This window comes from Ornithodoros turicata, chromosome 5 (assembly GCF_037126465.1).
Source record: "Ornithodoros turicata isolate Travis chromosome 5, ASM3712646v1, whole genome shotgun sequence".
Taxonomy (NCBI): Eukaryota; Metazoa; Arthropoda; class Arachnida; order Ixodida; family Argasidae; genus Ornithodoros; species Ornithodoros turicata.
In genome coordinates this window covers 13,231,118-13,247,521 of record NC_088205.1, presented here as the reverse complement: position 1 = coordinate 13,247,521, position 16,404 = coordinate 13,231,118, and the positions used below count along the sequence as shown (strand labels likewise).

At 44.8% G+C, this 16,404-nt stretch overlaps 2 protein-coding genes across 3 annotated transcripts; one reads left to right on the top strand and one right to left on the bottom strand.

Annotated features, from left to right (window-relative positions):
• The first annotated feature begins 58 nt into the window (after nt 1-58).
• On the top strand, nt 59-8,396 carry LOC135394074 (hsp70-binding protein 1-like). The gene is made up of 5 exons (XM_064624553.1): nt 59-344; nt 521-722; nt 1,328-1,543; nt 1,639-1,794; nt 7,964-8,396. The coding sequence occupies exons 1-5, from the start codon at nt 228-230 to the stop codon at nt 8,242-8,244; spliced, it is 972 nt and encodes a 323-aa protein (XP_064480623.1). The 5' UTR covers nt 59-227; the 3' UTR covers nt 8,245-8,396.
• A 32-nt stretch (nt 8,397-8,428) lies between these two features.
• On the bottom strand, nt 8,429-16,221 carry LOC135394070 (glycogen [starch] synthase-like). 2 transcript variants are annotated; one of them, XM_064624539.1, is made up of 14 exons: nt 15,591-16,221; nt 14,733-14,914; nt 14,442-14,633; nt 14,186-14,380; nt 13,783-13,927; nt 13,599-13,716; nt 12,531-12,651; nt 12,303-12,469; nt 12,049-12,241; nt 10,788-10,914; nt 10,576-10,733; nt 10,027-10,128; nt 9,896-9,964; nt 8,429-9,650 (listed from the first exon to the last, which is right to left on the bottom strand). In XM_064624539.1, exons 1-14 carry the CDS (start codon nt 15,718-15,720, stop codon nt 9,492-9,494), a joined length of 2,058 nt encoding a protein of 685 aa, XP_064480609.1. In that variant the 5' UTR covers nt 15,721-16,221; the 3' UTR covers nt 8,429-9,491. The 2 variants fall into 2 exon arrangements, with proteins under 2 accessions (XP_064480609.1, XP_064480610.1); XM_064624540.1 differs by lacking the exon at nt 14,733-14,914 and having other exon boundaries at nt 15,591-15,687.
• Between the last annotated feature and the right edge of the window lie 183 nt (nt 16,222-16,404).

Below are 16,404 nucleotides of genomic sequence, written 5' to 3'. Positions count from 1 at the left end.
TCTTCAGTGTGATAAAGCGAACCACGGATGAAGCCCGACGACGTCGATGAAGTCGCCTTCGTAGCCGGCTAGTGGATAGCGAAAAAGCGAAAAACGTGGTGAAAAACGCAACGCGAAAACAGAAGTATCGAGCAAGAAGTGTTCGTTGCGGTCAAGTTGACGTTTGTCTTGATATATCGTAACAACTTCACGGCGATACCTTCTGCATTGCCGAAGAGAGACTCACCATGAGCGGAGAAGGGCCCAGGAACCCGAGCAATCTCCCAGGATTGTTAAATTTCTGCGTTCAACATACGCGGTCTGAAGATGCGTCGAATGAATCTCCGTCAGAGATGGATCCTGAAGTAAGTAATACAACGGCATACACATATAGCAATGCAATTTCGAGACCGCTTTCACGAAGCTAAACAGGCGTTACAAAAGCGGACAAAAAAAAAAGGAAGGCTGTACTTAGCGCCTACGAACGCATTGTCAGCGGTGTCGGTTTCAGTTATGATGAAATTGATTGTATTGTTTACAGAGGCGTAAATGGTTGGCGGAGGCCCTTGAGGACATGTCTATTTCGCCAGTTGAAGAAATGCGCAAAAACCTCTCAATTATACAAGACACACTCAAAAATCTGGATGATGGACCTGGCGAAATCACGGAGGATGCGTGCGGGACGCTGGTGACCGCTATGGAAAACATCATTGATTTCGCCGGCTCTGTGGACTATGCCAGAGGTACTGTTCTTTGCACCCTTCAGTCCTGGAGCATCGAGATATGCACGACCTCTGTTTGGTAGCAATTCCAGCTGTCCACCGCAGAATACTCAGATACGCCACCCGTACTCATAACTGTTGCTCCCAAGTACGCCAGTTGACGAAGTTTGAGTGCCGGCAGCGGGAATCGAACCTACACCCCTCTGACTGCTGGTTAGGTGCGCTACTACGCTGTCATCGCTCTCTCGTCAACATATCAAGGCCTTGTACGTTCAAGAAGACACCGACACACATTCACTCTTTCTTCACGTTTGTTGCCGTTTCTTGGGTGTGTTGAGACTTCATTGTTGTGTTTGTCCCATTGCTTCAATTTACATTGCTGTAGAGTCTATTCACTTGCGCTTAGGCTGCTCCCACTGGTGGTCACTTGTCTTGGCAGCAGCATTGAAAGATGACAAACTGCGCAATTTTTCACAGCGGCAACCATAGTTTTCGTAGAAGAATACGTGAGAACGACAGTGACACACACGTTTGTTTGACGTCATGTGAATACAACCCACTGCTCCTTCCACACATTCTTCACCTTTACAAATGCACACACTTTACCTCTGTCTGATGAATTTCAGATTTCCACAAGATCGGAGGGTACACAGTTCTGGACCGATTGCTTGGATTCCCCAGTCCCGCCGTGTGCACCACGACATGCGAATTGATGGCAGAACTGGTGCAGAACAACCCGTACTGTCAGAGAGAAGCCGCACCGCATCTCAAGAAACTGCTTTCCCTTGTGGATAACGCGAGCGATGACGCCTCTAGAGTCAAGGCCCTCTATGCCATTTCGTGTGAGCATTTTGCTATCTTTGCGTATCCCTTCTCTTTTTTTTTTTTTTTTCCTAAAATGTTGCTGGAGTTCCTAAGGAGACAAAATGTAACACAGGCTTGGTACGGCACAATCCTCCGGGTTACGAGCTCTTTGAGCAGCTGGACGGCTTTTCGGTGCTCCTGCGCACCCTCCAGTCGGACGTGACCAAACTGAAAGTGAAGGCTTGCTTCCTCATCAATTCACTCTGCTCTCAGCAACCCAAGAGTAGAGGTATGAAGCTAACATTTATAAGTAGGGGGATTTGCCAGGGAAGATTTCTTTTTGCCGATATTTAAAATAAGTATTTAAAGAGATTGAAACATTTATTTTACTGAAGAACAAGCTTTCGGACGGAGTCCGTCCTTCATCAGGTGCGATACATTGAACACTTAGTAGGGATATTTATACTAATGTACATCAGAGAAAGGGGACAGCGAAGGTGGTGAGGAGGAGATACAAATTCTTATTAGAGAGGACTGAGGGCGCGAAAACGAAAATATAAAAGAAAGCGGTAACACTCCGACTGTACATCGCTTTCTTTTATATTTTCGTTTTCGCGCCCTCAGTCCTCTCTAATAAGAATTTGTATCTCCTCCTCACCACCTTCGCTGTCCCCTTTCTCTGATGTACATTAGTATAAATCAGGGTGTCGAACCGAACCCGAACCGAAAACCGTACCCGAACCGTTATTTTTGCCGGAACTGAACCCGAACCGAAATTTTCAGAACACTGAGCAGTAAAAATTAAACAAGTCAGAAACATGAGAAGTGGAGAAGGAGCGTACGCAGAACGGTGCCTGTTTGATTGGTCGTGGTTTGAAAAGTAAATGTGGTTCTGCTTATTGGTAGTGCAGTTGTGTCGTGATACATTGCCTTTGTGAGGTGGATTAACTAGTACACTGCTGTGAGCTCGAACAGAGTAAGGCTGGCAGGCTTATTTTCGACATGCTTCAGTACGATTTCAGATCGATTCACGCTGCGAAGGCAGTGTGCCGGCAAGTACTGTCGTCTATCTTACGCTGTCCATCTTATTAGGCTTCCTTTAAGTTTATCTTGCTGGCACTGTGCGTGTGAAAAAGAGATTTTGGGAACAGAAAGTAGCGGGACAACACCGCTTCATCAGCGTGGACTCTATTTGCAATAAGTGTTCATCCATTTCTTATTTCTCTCGCTAAAGAGCTACCTCACCGCTAAAGACGTCAATGCAGACAACAGCAGTAAACTATTAGCCACGCATTTCCTGATAAAAGCAGTTTCATGGAACATATAAAACGGAAGCGTTGAACCGGTTCGCGAACCGGTTCGGGGCTGCGAACCGGTTCGGTTTTTGGCGTCGCCGAACCGGCACTGAACCGGAACGAAATCAAAACAACCCGAACCCGAACCCGAACCGAACCCGTATTTTTTGCGGTTCGACACCCTGGTATAAATATCTCTACCAAGTGTTCAATGTATCGCACCTGATGAAGGACGGACTCCGTCCGATAGCTTGTTCTTCAGTAAAATAAATGTTTCAATTATTTTATTCACTTGCGAGTGCTAGACTTCTCCCATTTTTGCCTGTTAGTTTCCTTGCCGATATTTAAATGTTTGTGCACCAGTGGTGTAGCCATAAAAATATTTTGGGAAGGGTTCTATGGGAGCTTTATGGGATACTTATGGGACACTTTACGGGAACATGTGGCAGAGGATTTCACACTCGTTTTCCCTCTCCCAAATGCACTACCAAAGGTACGGTATCTGCTGGGGGTTTGAACCCCCTAAAACGCCCCCACTGGCTATGCCACTGTTGTGCACAATACACAGGCATTTTGGTTGAAAAAGATGGTTTTGAGGGGGTTCTTCAAAATTCATTTGCACATAGTCCTTGCAGATTACGGGTTGACATAATACGGTCTCCAACCGATTTTTCAAACTCGAGGGTGATCTCTCAAAAGTCCGAATAATCGAGGACATCAGAAAAAATGGCGTCTGAAAAATTGGTCTGAGGTGGTCCTGATAAAAATATGAGACAAATTGCGGTTCCCAACATGGCCGTTCAGCATTTATTTTACAAAGTTTCATCGAAATACTTTGTTTTGGCAGCGAAAAAAAAATTTTGAACTTGACCACCCCCCACACTCATCCGGCGTTCCTCCGCAAGGCTGCATCACCCAAGGCGTATGGCCACTGCTGCCAGACGCACTTGGGAGCGGCCAAAACCAATTTGTGCTGCCTGCGAGATCGTGTTGCACAAATTAACTTTCGAAGCTTCAGGTCCTTGTGAGCACGGCCTTTTGTGGCAGAGCAGTACACAAGGAGCACCAGAGCCCTGGATCGACTTCGGCGACGATAGGTCTGCACCTATTACATCTAGCTCACTTTGATCGGAGGCGACACCGACCCCTGAGCAGGCTCCTTATATTCAGTGGTGTCACTTGGACAGTTTGTCTTCCCGTGTATTATTTTTAGCAGTGTGCGAATCCGAATATTTGAAGTCGAATCAAATTCCGAATACCAAATCGAATATCGAATATTTGTGCAAAATTTACAATATGTGACTTTCGCACTAAAAGTTCCCATTTCGTAGCCCATGGCTTTAGTGTAATTTTTCTAGCATTAACTGTCACAAGAGAGACATGCAATTCTTCTGTTTAAAGCCCCTACTCTTTAATGTTACATGAGAGTGCTTCCTGCTTTTTGGGTGAGCCCACACTTACTGGAGTACCGGAGTGGTTACCTTCATTTCAAAATTTTATGCCAGGCAGTAGCATATTATACGGATGAGGCTGTAGTTGTTTCAAACGAATTGGCATCCTGCCTCAGCTTTGCCATGAACACCTTTTAGTTTCTTTGCACTCGCCCTAGGAAGTTGCACTACGGAAATTTTAAATGCAAAGGACATCTTTAAGACACCCTTCTTGTTCGTGGGCTGTAGTCATTATTCGAGAGTCCTAACTTTTTAAAGGCAACCTCACAGACATCAAATCAAAGTCCCTCGTCGGCACCGCTAAACTGCATATGGGAGAGGCGCCACCCCTTCCAGAGACAATGTCTACAAATCTAACTTTGGATAACGTTATCTTAAACTAAACACCGTCCTGCCTGTGTTGGTCCTGCAGCAAGGGCAATTTTGTAAAGCAGGCTTCACCTCGTGCACGGAAGCATCAGGTGAAGCCCACTTTCGGGTTGTGTCGTTCATATTCGCAGAATAGTCGAATATTCGAGAAATCGAGTACTGGATATTCGATTCGCGAATCGAGCGTTTTATATTCGATTCGAATTTGAGAATTTGAATATTCGCACACCCCTAATTATTTTTTTAATTGGTGGAAGCCAAAAGAGTTAAGTTGTCTCGCTTTCCCTGCTTATTGCATACCCTTTATTGCCTGGTGCCGTAGAGTCGGTGTTAGTAAGGGCTGTGTACGTCATCGCTTAAACAGACTACGGTTATTCAATAGCCCGCCAGTGCCGGTCACTGAGGCACATCCTTACGACCAGTGCTCCTACCAAACTGTGTCGCTGCAGTAGGCAGTTTCCTTGTGAGTACATGAAGCTTGAAAGGTTTTTTTCTATGTGTCCTTTTTTTTTTTTTTGCTGCAGAACCCAAATCGGGTCGGACCGCTCTCGTGCGTGTTCGGCCACGGTGGCGGCGATGCGTCTTGGTATGAACCAGATGAGCGCGGGGGTGGTCAGCTTAAAAAAAATTTTCTGCTGCCAAATCAGAAAGTGTTTCGATGGAACTTTGTAAAATACTGTAAACGTATTTTTGTTCGAATTTTGACATTTTTCTCTGGGCATAAACTCGCAATAAAAAGTGTCAATCAACTATCAACACGTTCTGGGATGAAAGTGTTATGCTTCGCCTTCACTCAGAAGATGCTTGGTTGGAATTTGTAAAAAAGGTATTTTGTTAGAATTTTTTTCCACCAGATAGATCACATGTCCCGTTGTAATCTTCAAGAGGCGAAAAACATTTTGACGTCAAAAATAAGCCGGGAGAGCGTTGGCTGCATGGGAACAATCAACCACAATTTAATTGAAAAAAATCGGGGGATGGTCGAGCACAATGTTTGGCATGGGATGACCCTACTGTAGAAGTCATTATTAGAGCCCCCTAGCTTTCTGTGAAATTTCGCAGAATTGTCAATGTCTCGCGGAACCTTCCGTATGCCTAAGAATTTTATTTATTTTTCATTCTTTTTTTTTTTCCTGAATATTCCACATATTAGAGAATTATGTAAGGATTTGATCAATCTGTGACATTTTCGCGGGTTAAACCCCGTCATTCACGACTGATACTGCTGGCCCTTACACGCAGCACAGCTGAACATGGTGCGCCGAAAGAAAATTCGACAGGAACGCCTGAACAGTTAGAAAAGGCGCGCCGAACGAATCAGTACGCAAATTTGGGAGAATGTTGCAACATTTCTTGCTTGTTTTCTCTTGCCTACAGAATCCCGCAGATTTATAAATTCCACTTCATGGAAATGTTAATTTTTCCGTCGTGGAAAGCTAGGGGCTTTAGTCATTATTCTTGTGGGGAATTTTTATTTTTCAGTGCTTCCGAGGGTACTGCATTGCTTTTGTTTGATTTGCGGCCACATGAGATGATGGTCTTGTGATGGGGTGTATCCCGTTTGAAACCATTAAAAATAATCTTTCAAAAATAAACGCGTAAGTACCCACTGTTAAAAATATATCTCTCAGAATATACGCTTAAAAATCAACGCACAAAAATATTCGCCGAAATATCCCCATTTAAATAAAAGCGCTAAGAAATCCACGGTTAAGAATATATCGTTAAAAATAAATTGTTTCAGAATCCCCCCAAATCCACTCTACAGTTGCTAGAGTCATGTGGTATGGCCCAAATCAAGGTGAACTGCAAGCAAGGGGCTTAAACTAACCTCACAGGACCAAACTAGCCTAAACTATTCTAAACTAACCGAAACCAAACTAAACTAACCCAACATAACATGATATAACCCAGCGTAAATTGCAATCAGTCCACCTCCGTGCTAGATGGTGAGGGGATTTTGAAACAGTTTATTTTTAATGGTGGATTATTAAACGGTGATGTCTAAGCGGGGATAGTAAGCGGTTTATTTTGGGAGATATATTTTTAACCGTGTATTTTTTAAGCGGATTATTCTTGAATGTTTTATTCTTAAACGTTTATTCTTAATGGTGGATTTCGGGGACCCCCCTCGTGATGCGATGGAGGATACTGTCACTCGAACTACAAAACAAATGTGGAAAGCAATGCTGAACAAACACACCACGAACTTGCACAGCACAACATGACAAAGCTGGCGAACATAGCGTGTTTTCGGTTGCCAGTGCGACTAGCGGCATCTTCCAGTAGCGTTGCAGCGTCTCTCCGTATTTCACCTGCTGTATGAGCGGTGGACCCGCCATGTTGCTTCCCGACCATTGCCGTTTGCGCGGTAGGGGAGTACTTTTTTTTCGCACTTGCGCAACACAGTGGTAACATTAATATCAGCTGTAACGGTAGCTTACATGACCGGCATAGTAAAATTTTAGAATCTTGTGTCGTTTGAATATTGTTACGAACGTTCCCGCACAATTTGGGCACCCCTAACTTTCCTGCTTTTTTTTTTTTTTGTAGAAAAGGCGCGCAGATTATGCGGGCAAACACAGTATTCCCACACAGTGAATTATCCAGAATCCCAAGCATGGAGGGGTGTAGGAAAAAATTGGGGACCATAATTATAAGTAGAGCCTGAAGTTTTCGGGAAATATTTTTTTCTAAATTCGGGGGGTAAAAATCGGGTAAATAAACTTGTGCACTAAATTCATGCGAATTCGGGCGAAAAAAATCCCCGTATGCTAAATTCGGGGATAAATCGTGCTCAGTTACTCAAACTAATTGTAGTGGTTTGGTACAGATGGTGATGTAACTGCATTTGCTGCCAAAAAAAGAAGTTAATGCATTCCTGCAGACATCCCAGTGAGGGGAATTTTCCGGGTAAAAATCAGGTTTCACCCTAAAGGGTGAACCTTCAATTCGGGGTGCCAATTCGGGGAACAATCGGGTAAAATCTTAAAACTTCAGTCTCTAATTATAAGTATATATCATTACAGCTTAACATATCATTACCGACATGTGTCTAAAGCTGAAATCGCAATGGCACCCCCTGTAGGAGGTACACAGGTGAAAAAGTTAGGGGGGTGTCACTGAACATTTGGGGGGGGGGGTGTAGGTGGGGGTGTGGATAAATCACTGTAAATCCCACACTGCTACGTGGAAAACGTGTGCTTATCAGAAAACAAAATCGAGGACAGTTACAAGACCATAGCTGGATTAAGAGCAAGGACAACCCTATCGTCTGGAATGTTGCATTAGTACTTCATTACTGGTGCATGGTACACAACTATCAGTACTCGTTTACTGACAGACTCTTTGCTGAAGATGGGGTTCATAGAGCTGCTAGCGGGCATCCTGCAACAAGAACGAGAAGGGCCACATCACGAGTACCTCCTGGCAACCCTGGCCACCCTGTGCACGGAAAGCCCAGCTGCCAGGACGGAACTGGCCCGTCCCCAGCTGGGCATGGAGGCCGTCCTGCGCGAGCTCGTCTTGTCACTGGAAGGCCGTGACGACTTGAGGGAAGTGAGACAGCACTGCTCTACCATTTTGGACTCTTGCTTCAAGGAGGGAGCTATAGCGGACAGATAATGCAGTCCTTCGGAGGAGATGAATTATTGTCAGATTTTGTTACATGTGGTTGTTGTTCTTGTACGTCTCGCAATGATGCACGTTAGAAAAAAACATCTCAGTGGTGTACGTGTGCTCTGGAGCTCTTTGTGATGCTTAAAATGTCGCAGATATGCTTGTTTCGTCGTGTAAAGTGAATATACGCTTTGTTTACAGAAAAAATTTTATTTGCTATCACCTTCTCGTACACATTAAAGAAAAACAAATGTAAATACGCGTGTTTTGCTAGTGACAAAGAAGTCCTATCAACATTTCCCCCACTAAACACAAACACCAGAGGAAAGCAAACGCAGATCCTGTAAAGAACGTTAAAACGTGGAAATTGAGTATCTGCAGCGATTAAAACATTAATAAAACGTTCCATTTGAAAAAGCAGTATTGCTATAAAAGGAAAGGAGGATCTGCCCCCTAACCAGTAGACAACTCTGTCAGCGTCCTGCAGAAAAGTTGTGTATATGGCACCAGGTAACAAAAAGCTCGACGCCTACCTAACAAGACTAACAGTAACTAAGGACTTGAACAGGGAGCTGCTGGACGTGCTGCATCGTAGCCAATAGGGCGTCAACATCTCGCATAAATTATTGTCAGTCTCTAAGGTCTCAAAAGTACAAATCATAAGCACCAGTATTCCTGTAGTGTGCAATGGGATAAAGTGAGGAATGGTCTACAGGTCAAACTTGTTCACTTGAAGATTGGTCCTCCTACATCTGCTTGCAGTTGTAACCGACCTCTCAGAATCTTGATCAATAATGCAAGATGTCCCGAGGCATGGGCTAAGCTCCAAAAAAAAAAAACACTGAAATTTCACACGTGCAAGAAGTAACAAGTTATACAGTATCATATTTCTCCTACCTGAAATTTGGAGATTCATACTTTTGAGACCCAATAAAAGAAAATGTAGGTATTATGGGAAAGTGTTTCATGGCAATCGATCACCCAGGCGGCACATTTCCTGACCCCATTCATAGGTTAGATGCAGGCGATTGATTTTGCAAGGAGAAAGTCAGCCGTCTGCACAAAATAGTAGAAATAGACTTGGGGAAAATGCCCATGAGAAGTACAAAGAAATTTGGCAGTTTCCTCATTAACCATGAAACATGGAAGCCTTCTGGAACCAAGGTCTCACTACGAACCCCACCAGAAATGACTTCAAAAATTTCCTCTAGTTAGGTAGGTAGCAAGAGGGTGATGAGGAAAGGGGAATGGGATCACTGAGATTTCATGGACATGAATTCCTCCTCTCTGTCATCATCCTCCTCATCTTCATCGCTACCGTGTTCCGATGGAGGTGGGGTGGACGTTCGCGATGCACTGGGGGAAGGAGGCTCCGACATGGGGCGAGGGTACTTTAACTGGAGCTGCGACGTCTGCAACAGATAAATGAATGCACCTTTTGAATATTGCATACCGGGCAGAACAATCTAAGTGCAGCATGCTTACTTCCGTCTGCACATAAAAAAACCATAAAAAGCAAAGTGAAAATGTCCATTTGTTCCATAAGATTAGCCTTTAAGTAGCACCTAGCAAAAAGGTGTCTTTGTCCAAAGTTTTATTAGGAAATAGTGGAACGCTTGGAGAAGTCTTGCGTGAGGACAAGCTCCGGAAAACTTACCCCTAGATCGCTCTCTAGGAGTTCGGGGTGGGTCTTGTGCAGTGCCATCTGACGTCCTTTGCGGTAATACTGCGGGGAACATTCGAAGATGTTGGTGACCAGAACAAAAGAAAACAAGGAAGGAAACTCACAATTCCTAAGTTTTTCCAGTCTAAAAGGTCGCTAAGCCGTTCTGTACGGTTTCGCTGGATTATCCTCTGTCTTCGTGAGAGGCATGAGAAGTCAAACATGTACTGAAAGCCAAAAGGACAGTTAGCTGACTTCATTCAAGGAGCAAGGATCACGATTAATACTTCAAGAGGACCATCAGGTACTACCACGCAAAATATTTCTGCTCAAGAGTCTTCTTATCACTGCACAATTCAATTTACGAAAACAGTCCGAAAAATCAGAAATGTGGTCAAACTATCAGACTGCATTTGCCACTGAAAAGTCTGCAGGTGACACAGGGTGTCATTATCATCGCATAAAGATGCATGGCATTTGTCTGTGTTCTCCTGGAACATTTAAAAAAGCTCTGAAGCTGAAGGAGGCTCACATTAAGTTGGAGAAATATGCAGTATTCTAAATGATGACATTTTTTTTAGGGTTCTATTTTCAACGGCAAGACTAGACACCTAGAATGTGCTCATACACGGCAGGTTCAATTTTCTTCTCTTTTCGTTTGGTGGCATACACACCTGTGCTAGCTGCTGAACAGATTCTTCGGGGCTCTTGAGTCGTCGATCCACAATGTATATGCCATAGGACATGGGATCTGCCACATGCTCCTCAATGAAGCAGCCAAAACCAGAGAGATTGGTTGTGATGCTTGGGATCCCCATGACTGTGCATTCGGCTGTTGATGCAACGGATGGAATGAGAATGCTGAAAAGCGAGGGCTTATCATTACCTGGCGTGTAACCCCAGGGCTCATAGTAGGATGGAAAGACACCCAGGTGACATCCTCGAACAAATTCTTCGTAGTCCATGCTAAAAAGGGGGTTGGTGGAAGACAGGAACTCTGGATGGAAGATTACCTGCAATGGTAAGGCGGGATACAGTGCAACACATTGCAATACCTGTGCTTATCTAGCAAGCTTCTGGTGCATGTCAGTACCAAAGGTTTTGCTTCACTGCCAAAAAAGAAAAAAGACTGCACCATGGTAGTACAGTTTTAGAATAGGGGCCCCAAAGAAACAGCGTCGTCGTCGCCACTGTGGATCAGAGCGTCAAACCGAACCGGAACCGTAATTAACCGTAATTTTTAGCTGGAACTGAACCGTAATTAGCGCCATCTTGGAGCTGAACCGGAAGCCGAACCAATTACCAAACTTCGGTTACCGGTTCGGTTCGGGTTGGTGTGTGGTGGGGGGGTGATGTGGGGATTCGTGCGGTCTGCCCGCCTAGATTGACGGCACATTGCTCGGGGAAGGGTTGAAAGGGTGTCCTGCTGGTCGAAAAACAGAAATAAATGCATAAAAAACGTAACTAAGAGATCTTCTATCATCCTTAGTGGCTACCTATAATTTTGTAGCATATTAGAATCTCGAACCGGTTTCAAACCGTTTACAGCATCTGAACCAGATAACCAAACTGATATTTATGTGAACTCCGGAGCTGAACCGGAACTGAACCTTTATGGCCGAACCAGAACCAGAACCAAACCAAAAAACGTTTCGGTTTCGACGCTCAGCTGTGGATACCCGGAACCACAACCATGCTTTGGTTGCTATTTCTTTTCAAATAAGCATGAGGCCCAAAGCTGGCTTGCACTGGTCTTGTGGTCGGGTATAATCCAGTCATGAGTGCATAGTCTGCGTACAGCCAAAACCATCAACAAAAAGAGGTACTGTTTAATAATACCAATTATGTTTACTACTAATGACACAATATGCTCAAACTTTTTAACAACAACAACAACAATTTTTTTTTAAATTTCTTGATTGCTCTTTGTGAATCTTGGTTGTTAGCCGTTGCAGCACTGCAAGTGACGAACGTAAGCACACTGCTCTGCATTATATGTAAACTCTGTATTCTATAAACCACATGCAGTTATAGGCCACTGTGCACCCTGCTCTAAAGACAAGCAAACATTCATGGATGGGTTTATAGGGACAACTAGAAATGGATGCGTTCTTGACAAAACACAGACTTATGAAAACAAACATTACCTTGACTCTGTCCTCCCTCCTGTTAAATAATTGGCAACGCCGAATGTGGCACAGCACTGGGTCCGCGCCATCGTCTATCATGTTGTGCGTGCAGATGGGTGGGAGACATGTCCGTTGCGTTGCATAGATGCACCGCTTGAGGTGCACCAGGTCTTCTGGATAGATGAGCTCTTCGCCTTTGGGAATCTTGCCCCTGATGAGAAAGACAGTTGTACGAAAACGCACGGCCATGCGGCGGTGTAAGCCATGCTTACGAGAGGCACACTTCAAACATGCGCTTTCCGATGATATTCTGGATACTGTGCACGGTGTCGCGGAGCTGCTTGGAGATGGCTTGACCCCGCAGAGACTCCACGTTGAAGTTGTTCGTCTTGGCGGGGAAGATGAGGAACGCTACGACCGTAACGTCGCTGTTTGACGTCTGCAATGACGTCAACGCCCTTGTAGTTTTTGACACACACTGCGCACCAATTCTGCCTCACCTGCAGATAATGATTCAATCTAGCCAGAGATTCTATGAACATGTCCGCTCCCTTGTTTGAAAATTCGTATCTTCCTGCAGTGAAACAGTAAAGCGTCTTGTCCAGGTCAAAATCGTAGTGCCTGGAAATAGGGTTGGTGTTTTTGTGGGTCTGATAGGCTACTGGAAGCAGGTAGATTCTGTACTCAATGCTCGTCATTTCGAATATACTCGTAATGCAACGCAGGAGTAATAACGAGTGTGCGCTGTGTCGCGATGCGTGCCGATTCCGAGATGTGTGTAATGACGAGTTTCACGTCAAAATGATGAATGGATATGTCGTAATGACGAAACGTCCCATCTTGCCAATGAAGATAACGTTTGAATTTTTTGAAGAATTGTCTCAATAGAAACCGTATTTTATGTCTCTAATAGCATTGTGGAACATACAATACAAGGGATGGACTTTATAATCACATAACGGTGCTCGAAAAAAACGTCCCAGCATACCGCGTTGATTGGACAAAGAAATGCGGGAAGGGGAAGTTCCCGCAATAAATTTCCTTTGACAATTGGATGCGCTGGGAGGTGAAGTACCCTCGACGTTTTGCACCAATTCAGAGGAAGGAAAGAGGAACCTCCAAACTGGCACCTTTATTCACGTTTAAATTAGGAACGGCGCAAAGGGTGAAGCTCGTTCCTTTTGCAGTATTGTCAAGGTAACAGAATCTTTCATACCGCGAAGAGATATTTATACATCTATATAAGAGAGAGATATTTTGCATTTTAGTGCCCCTTTAACCACAAAGCTTTAGCTACAGACTGATAATGGCTAAAGCTGTGAGGCTGCAGATATTCCATGAAACATTCTCGAATATCACGTAACTTTGCATGTGACCGTAAAGCTTGCACACTTTACCTGCCCGCTAGATCGTGACAAGATGTGAAGCACACAGAACTACGAGACTATTTTCAAGAGTCTGAAGCACAATTGAGCTTATTCTTTTGTGTCAGACATTTTGCTATCGCAAATATCGCAAAAAAACAAAAGGTAAAACTGAGGCAGTACAACAGCAAAACACTGTCTTACCCGTAAAAATGTCCCCGCACAAAATCGTGAATCTTCTCCTTTGCGACCGCATGCAGGTTTTGAAACTCGTGGATTGCGCTGAATTTTTTAACATTGAGTCCATTGGGTGTGATGACGTCTGCACATTACAAGAACAGGACAGTGTGAGAGCGCCATAGATGATGAGGGGGCACAAGAATCACACCTGGTTTGCGCTTGAGCAAGTGCTCGGCTTCCATGGCCGTTACTTCGGAGACCGTAGCAAATATGTGGGCACTGTGGCATGCCCCCCGTTCCATGCAGTAACGATGATAAATTCCCCTGTCACCCGCTTCTTTGTCTAAAGAAAACTGGGAAAGAACACTGCTCTAGACATGCACCTCATTCTGTGAGGCCTCGGTGTTTATTGGCCATAGAGTCACAGTTAGAAACTTCTGGAGAGTCAAAATTAGCGTCGTTATTAGATATTTCACACTTGCTACCAAGAACTGGACTTCATTTTTTTGTCGACACACTAGGATGCATTCATCCTGAACCTTTGTTTAAGAAAAAAGAAAGAGAAACAGGCTCGTGGATTGAAACGAGGTCCCGTTAGAGTCGACACCCACCTTGTCTAAATTGTTGTAAAAGTCTACGTTTCCAGCACACAGGTACCTCCCCAGTAGTGTGGCATGCGTTATGAACACGGTGGCAACGTCCAGATGTCTGGTGCGGCACAGGATGAGGCCGATTCCTGCTAGCCATTCGTGAAACATGGCCACCACATAGGGTGTACCCTTTGCTGCAGTCACGCTCCTCAGGAACTGCGAGGAGGTACCACATAATAAGTAATGTGAGAGAGAGCTCAGTGTTGATGCAACTTACATCTGCCAGGAACCAGACGACGAGGTAGCCGAAGATGATGGCGTCGTTGGATTCCCGGTCGTGCCAGGGCACACCAATGTTACACGTGTTCCACAAGTCCCTTTTCCACTCATCTAACTTCCACGCAGCTGAGCCAATGTCGAAGAGGAGCACTTGCGGATAACCATCGATCAACCACCGTCCATACACCACCTGGACAATTTCAAAAACGATTAGGCAGTTCTTCCGTGGCATCCGACACACGATCAAATATGACTGGCGCTAGAAGGCCCTTTTTGTCCTTATACAGACCTTGATGCCTTGATCTTTCAGGCCCTTAATGCTATTCCAAAAGACGCTATAAGGTGGCTCCATCACCTCAACTTCAGTCCGCACCAAGTTCTCGTTGTATGGGCCAATGAGACAGAACTGGTCACCCAGTTCCTCAACACTTATTTCGGCTTTAGACCGAATCACTGTGTAGATCCCGCCGACTGAAATACATCAACTGGGTCAACACTGTACAAACATTGCTGTTTATATATATATATATGTGTGTGCGAAACAAATGTACCTAATGTATAAATATAAATGCTTACACATTTACTCAAACATCTATAGTTTATTGACATTTTCACTCGCCCAAGGCGAAGCTTTCCATTTAATTTTGGAGGAATTTTAATTTTTAATTTAATTTCTGGAGGGCATGGGCGTGCGCTCAGACCGAAGCGCCGGCGCTGCCCCAGATCCCGACCGTGACCTTGAGGCGCACATCGACCTTGCGATGGCGTTTGTTTATACACTATGCCTTCGTGAGAGATTGCGTCATGTGAATGTTCAATTCAACTTATTTAATTGCAAACAAGATATATATCTTTGCTAGAACTATCGCCGGCTGGCACGTTCGGAAGCGTCATTGCCATGGGGGGCTGAGACTTTCTCGAAACTTTATGAGAACCGAGGATCATTGGGGGGCATCGCTGTAAAGAGCAGATTTCAAAGAGCGAGAGAAGTGGGCGGGGAATGCACACAAACCCTATCGCTCTAAAGCGCGGTGTCGTTACTTGTCTAGGATGAATAACGGTATAATTTATGCGGGGGAAACCTCGGGACTCAAAAGTGTGGCTCACTCTCCGTCAGCTGAGTTTCACGCAGCACCTTGTTGCTAACCTTTGTTGACGACTTCCCAGGCGACTTCAAATACCCATCGGTTTTCAGCTTCGGCAGATGCCCCACGATCGAGTAGCATGTCATCGGTACCTTCCAAGCGGTAAAACCGGCGTGAAACCCGGGACGCCATCCCAGCTTTCTTTTTGCAGCTCCTCCGTGACCTTTCACCGGCCGAGATGGCCTAATGTGCGGAAGCGGTAAGATTTGATCACTGAAGAATGGTGGGTGTGGTGCTGTCGGAGCCCAAAATAAATGGACAATTTTTAACTCGCCGCAAAACAGGATGCTTTGCTGTAGGAAGCCGCAGCGCAGCCTGCTCAAGTGCAAATGGGAAAGGGGCGTGCACCGCATGGCGCCCTCTCTCAGGGCAGTTGAAGTTAAATGTTTTGTAATAAAAATCTTCCGTGTGAGTGTCCACGATTTACAGATCCGTCCTGAGAAGCATACGTTCATGATGCATGAACTGTCACTTGTCTAATGACAAGATATAACCAACGACAGGTAGCCGAAGAACGATACGGAGCATCACGCATCACCGTGACCGTCACTCACTCGTGGGGACTTATCTTTTCCTTTCCCGCTCAAGTATTTTTCAGTATTGCCGGGGATTCTGAAAGGTAGTTTGTATACGCTTCCTTGCCCGATGTGTCAGCACGCGTGTGGATTGGATTTGGGCAAGGAGAAAACACACAGGCACCCCCGTCTACACTATTTCTGACACACCAGCTTCAGATCGTGCTGCAGAATTTGCAAGGAAGACAAACAAAATGTTCAATTTCATCTTTAACGTTTCTGCCATTTAATCTACGTTTCA

Bases quoted from the DNA above. Each gene is read 5' to 3' on its own strand.
- LOC135394074 (XM_064624553.1), top strand. From the start codon at position 228: ATGAGCGGAGAAGGGCCCAGGAACCCGAGCAATCTCCCAGGATTGTTA. The intron at 723-1,327 runs GTACTGTTCTTT...GATGAATTTCAG, and splicing joins CTCTGTGGACTATGCCAGAG to ATTTCCACAAGATCGGAGGG. The intron at 1,544-1,638 runs GTGAGCATTTTG...AATGTAACACAG, and splicing joins GGCCCTCTATGCCATTTCGT to GCTTGGTACGGCACAATCCT.
- LOC135394070 (XM_064624539.1), bottom strand. From the start codon at position 15,720: ATGGCGTCCCGGGTTTCACGCCGGTTTTACCGCTTGGAAGGTACCGAT. The intron at 14,915-15,590 runs GTTAGCAACAAG...GATGTATTTCAG, and splicing joins CTGGGAAGTCGTCAACAAAG to TCGGCGGGATCTACACAGTG. The intron at 10,915-12,048 runs GTAATGTTTGTT...TTACCATTGCAG, and splicing joins GGAGGGAGGACAGAGTCAAG to GTAATCTTCCATCCAGAGTT.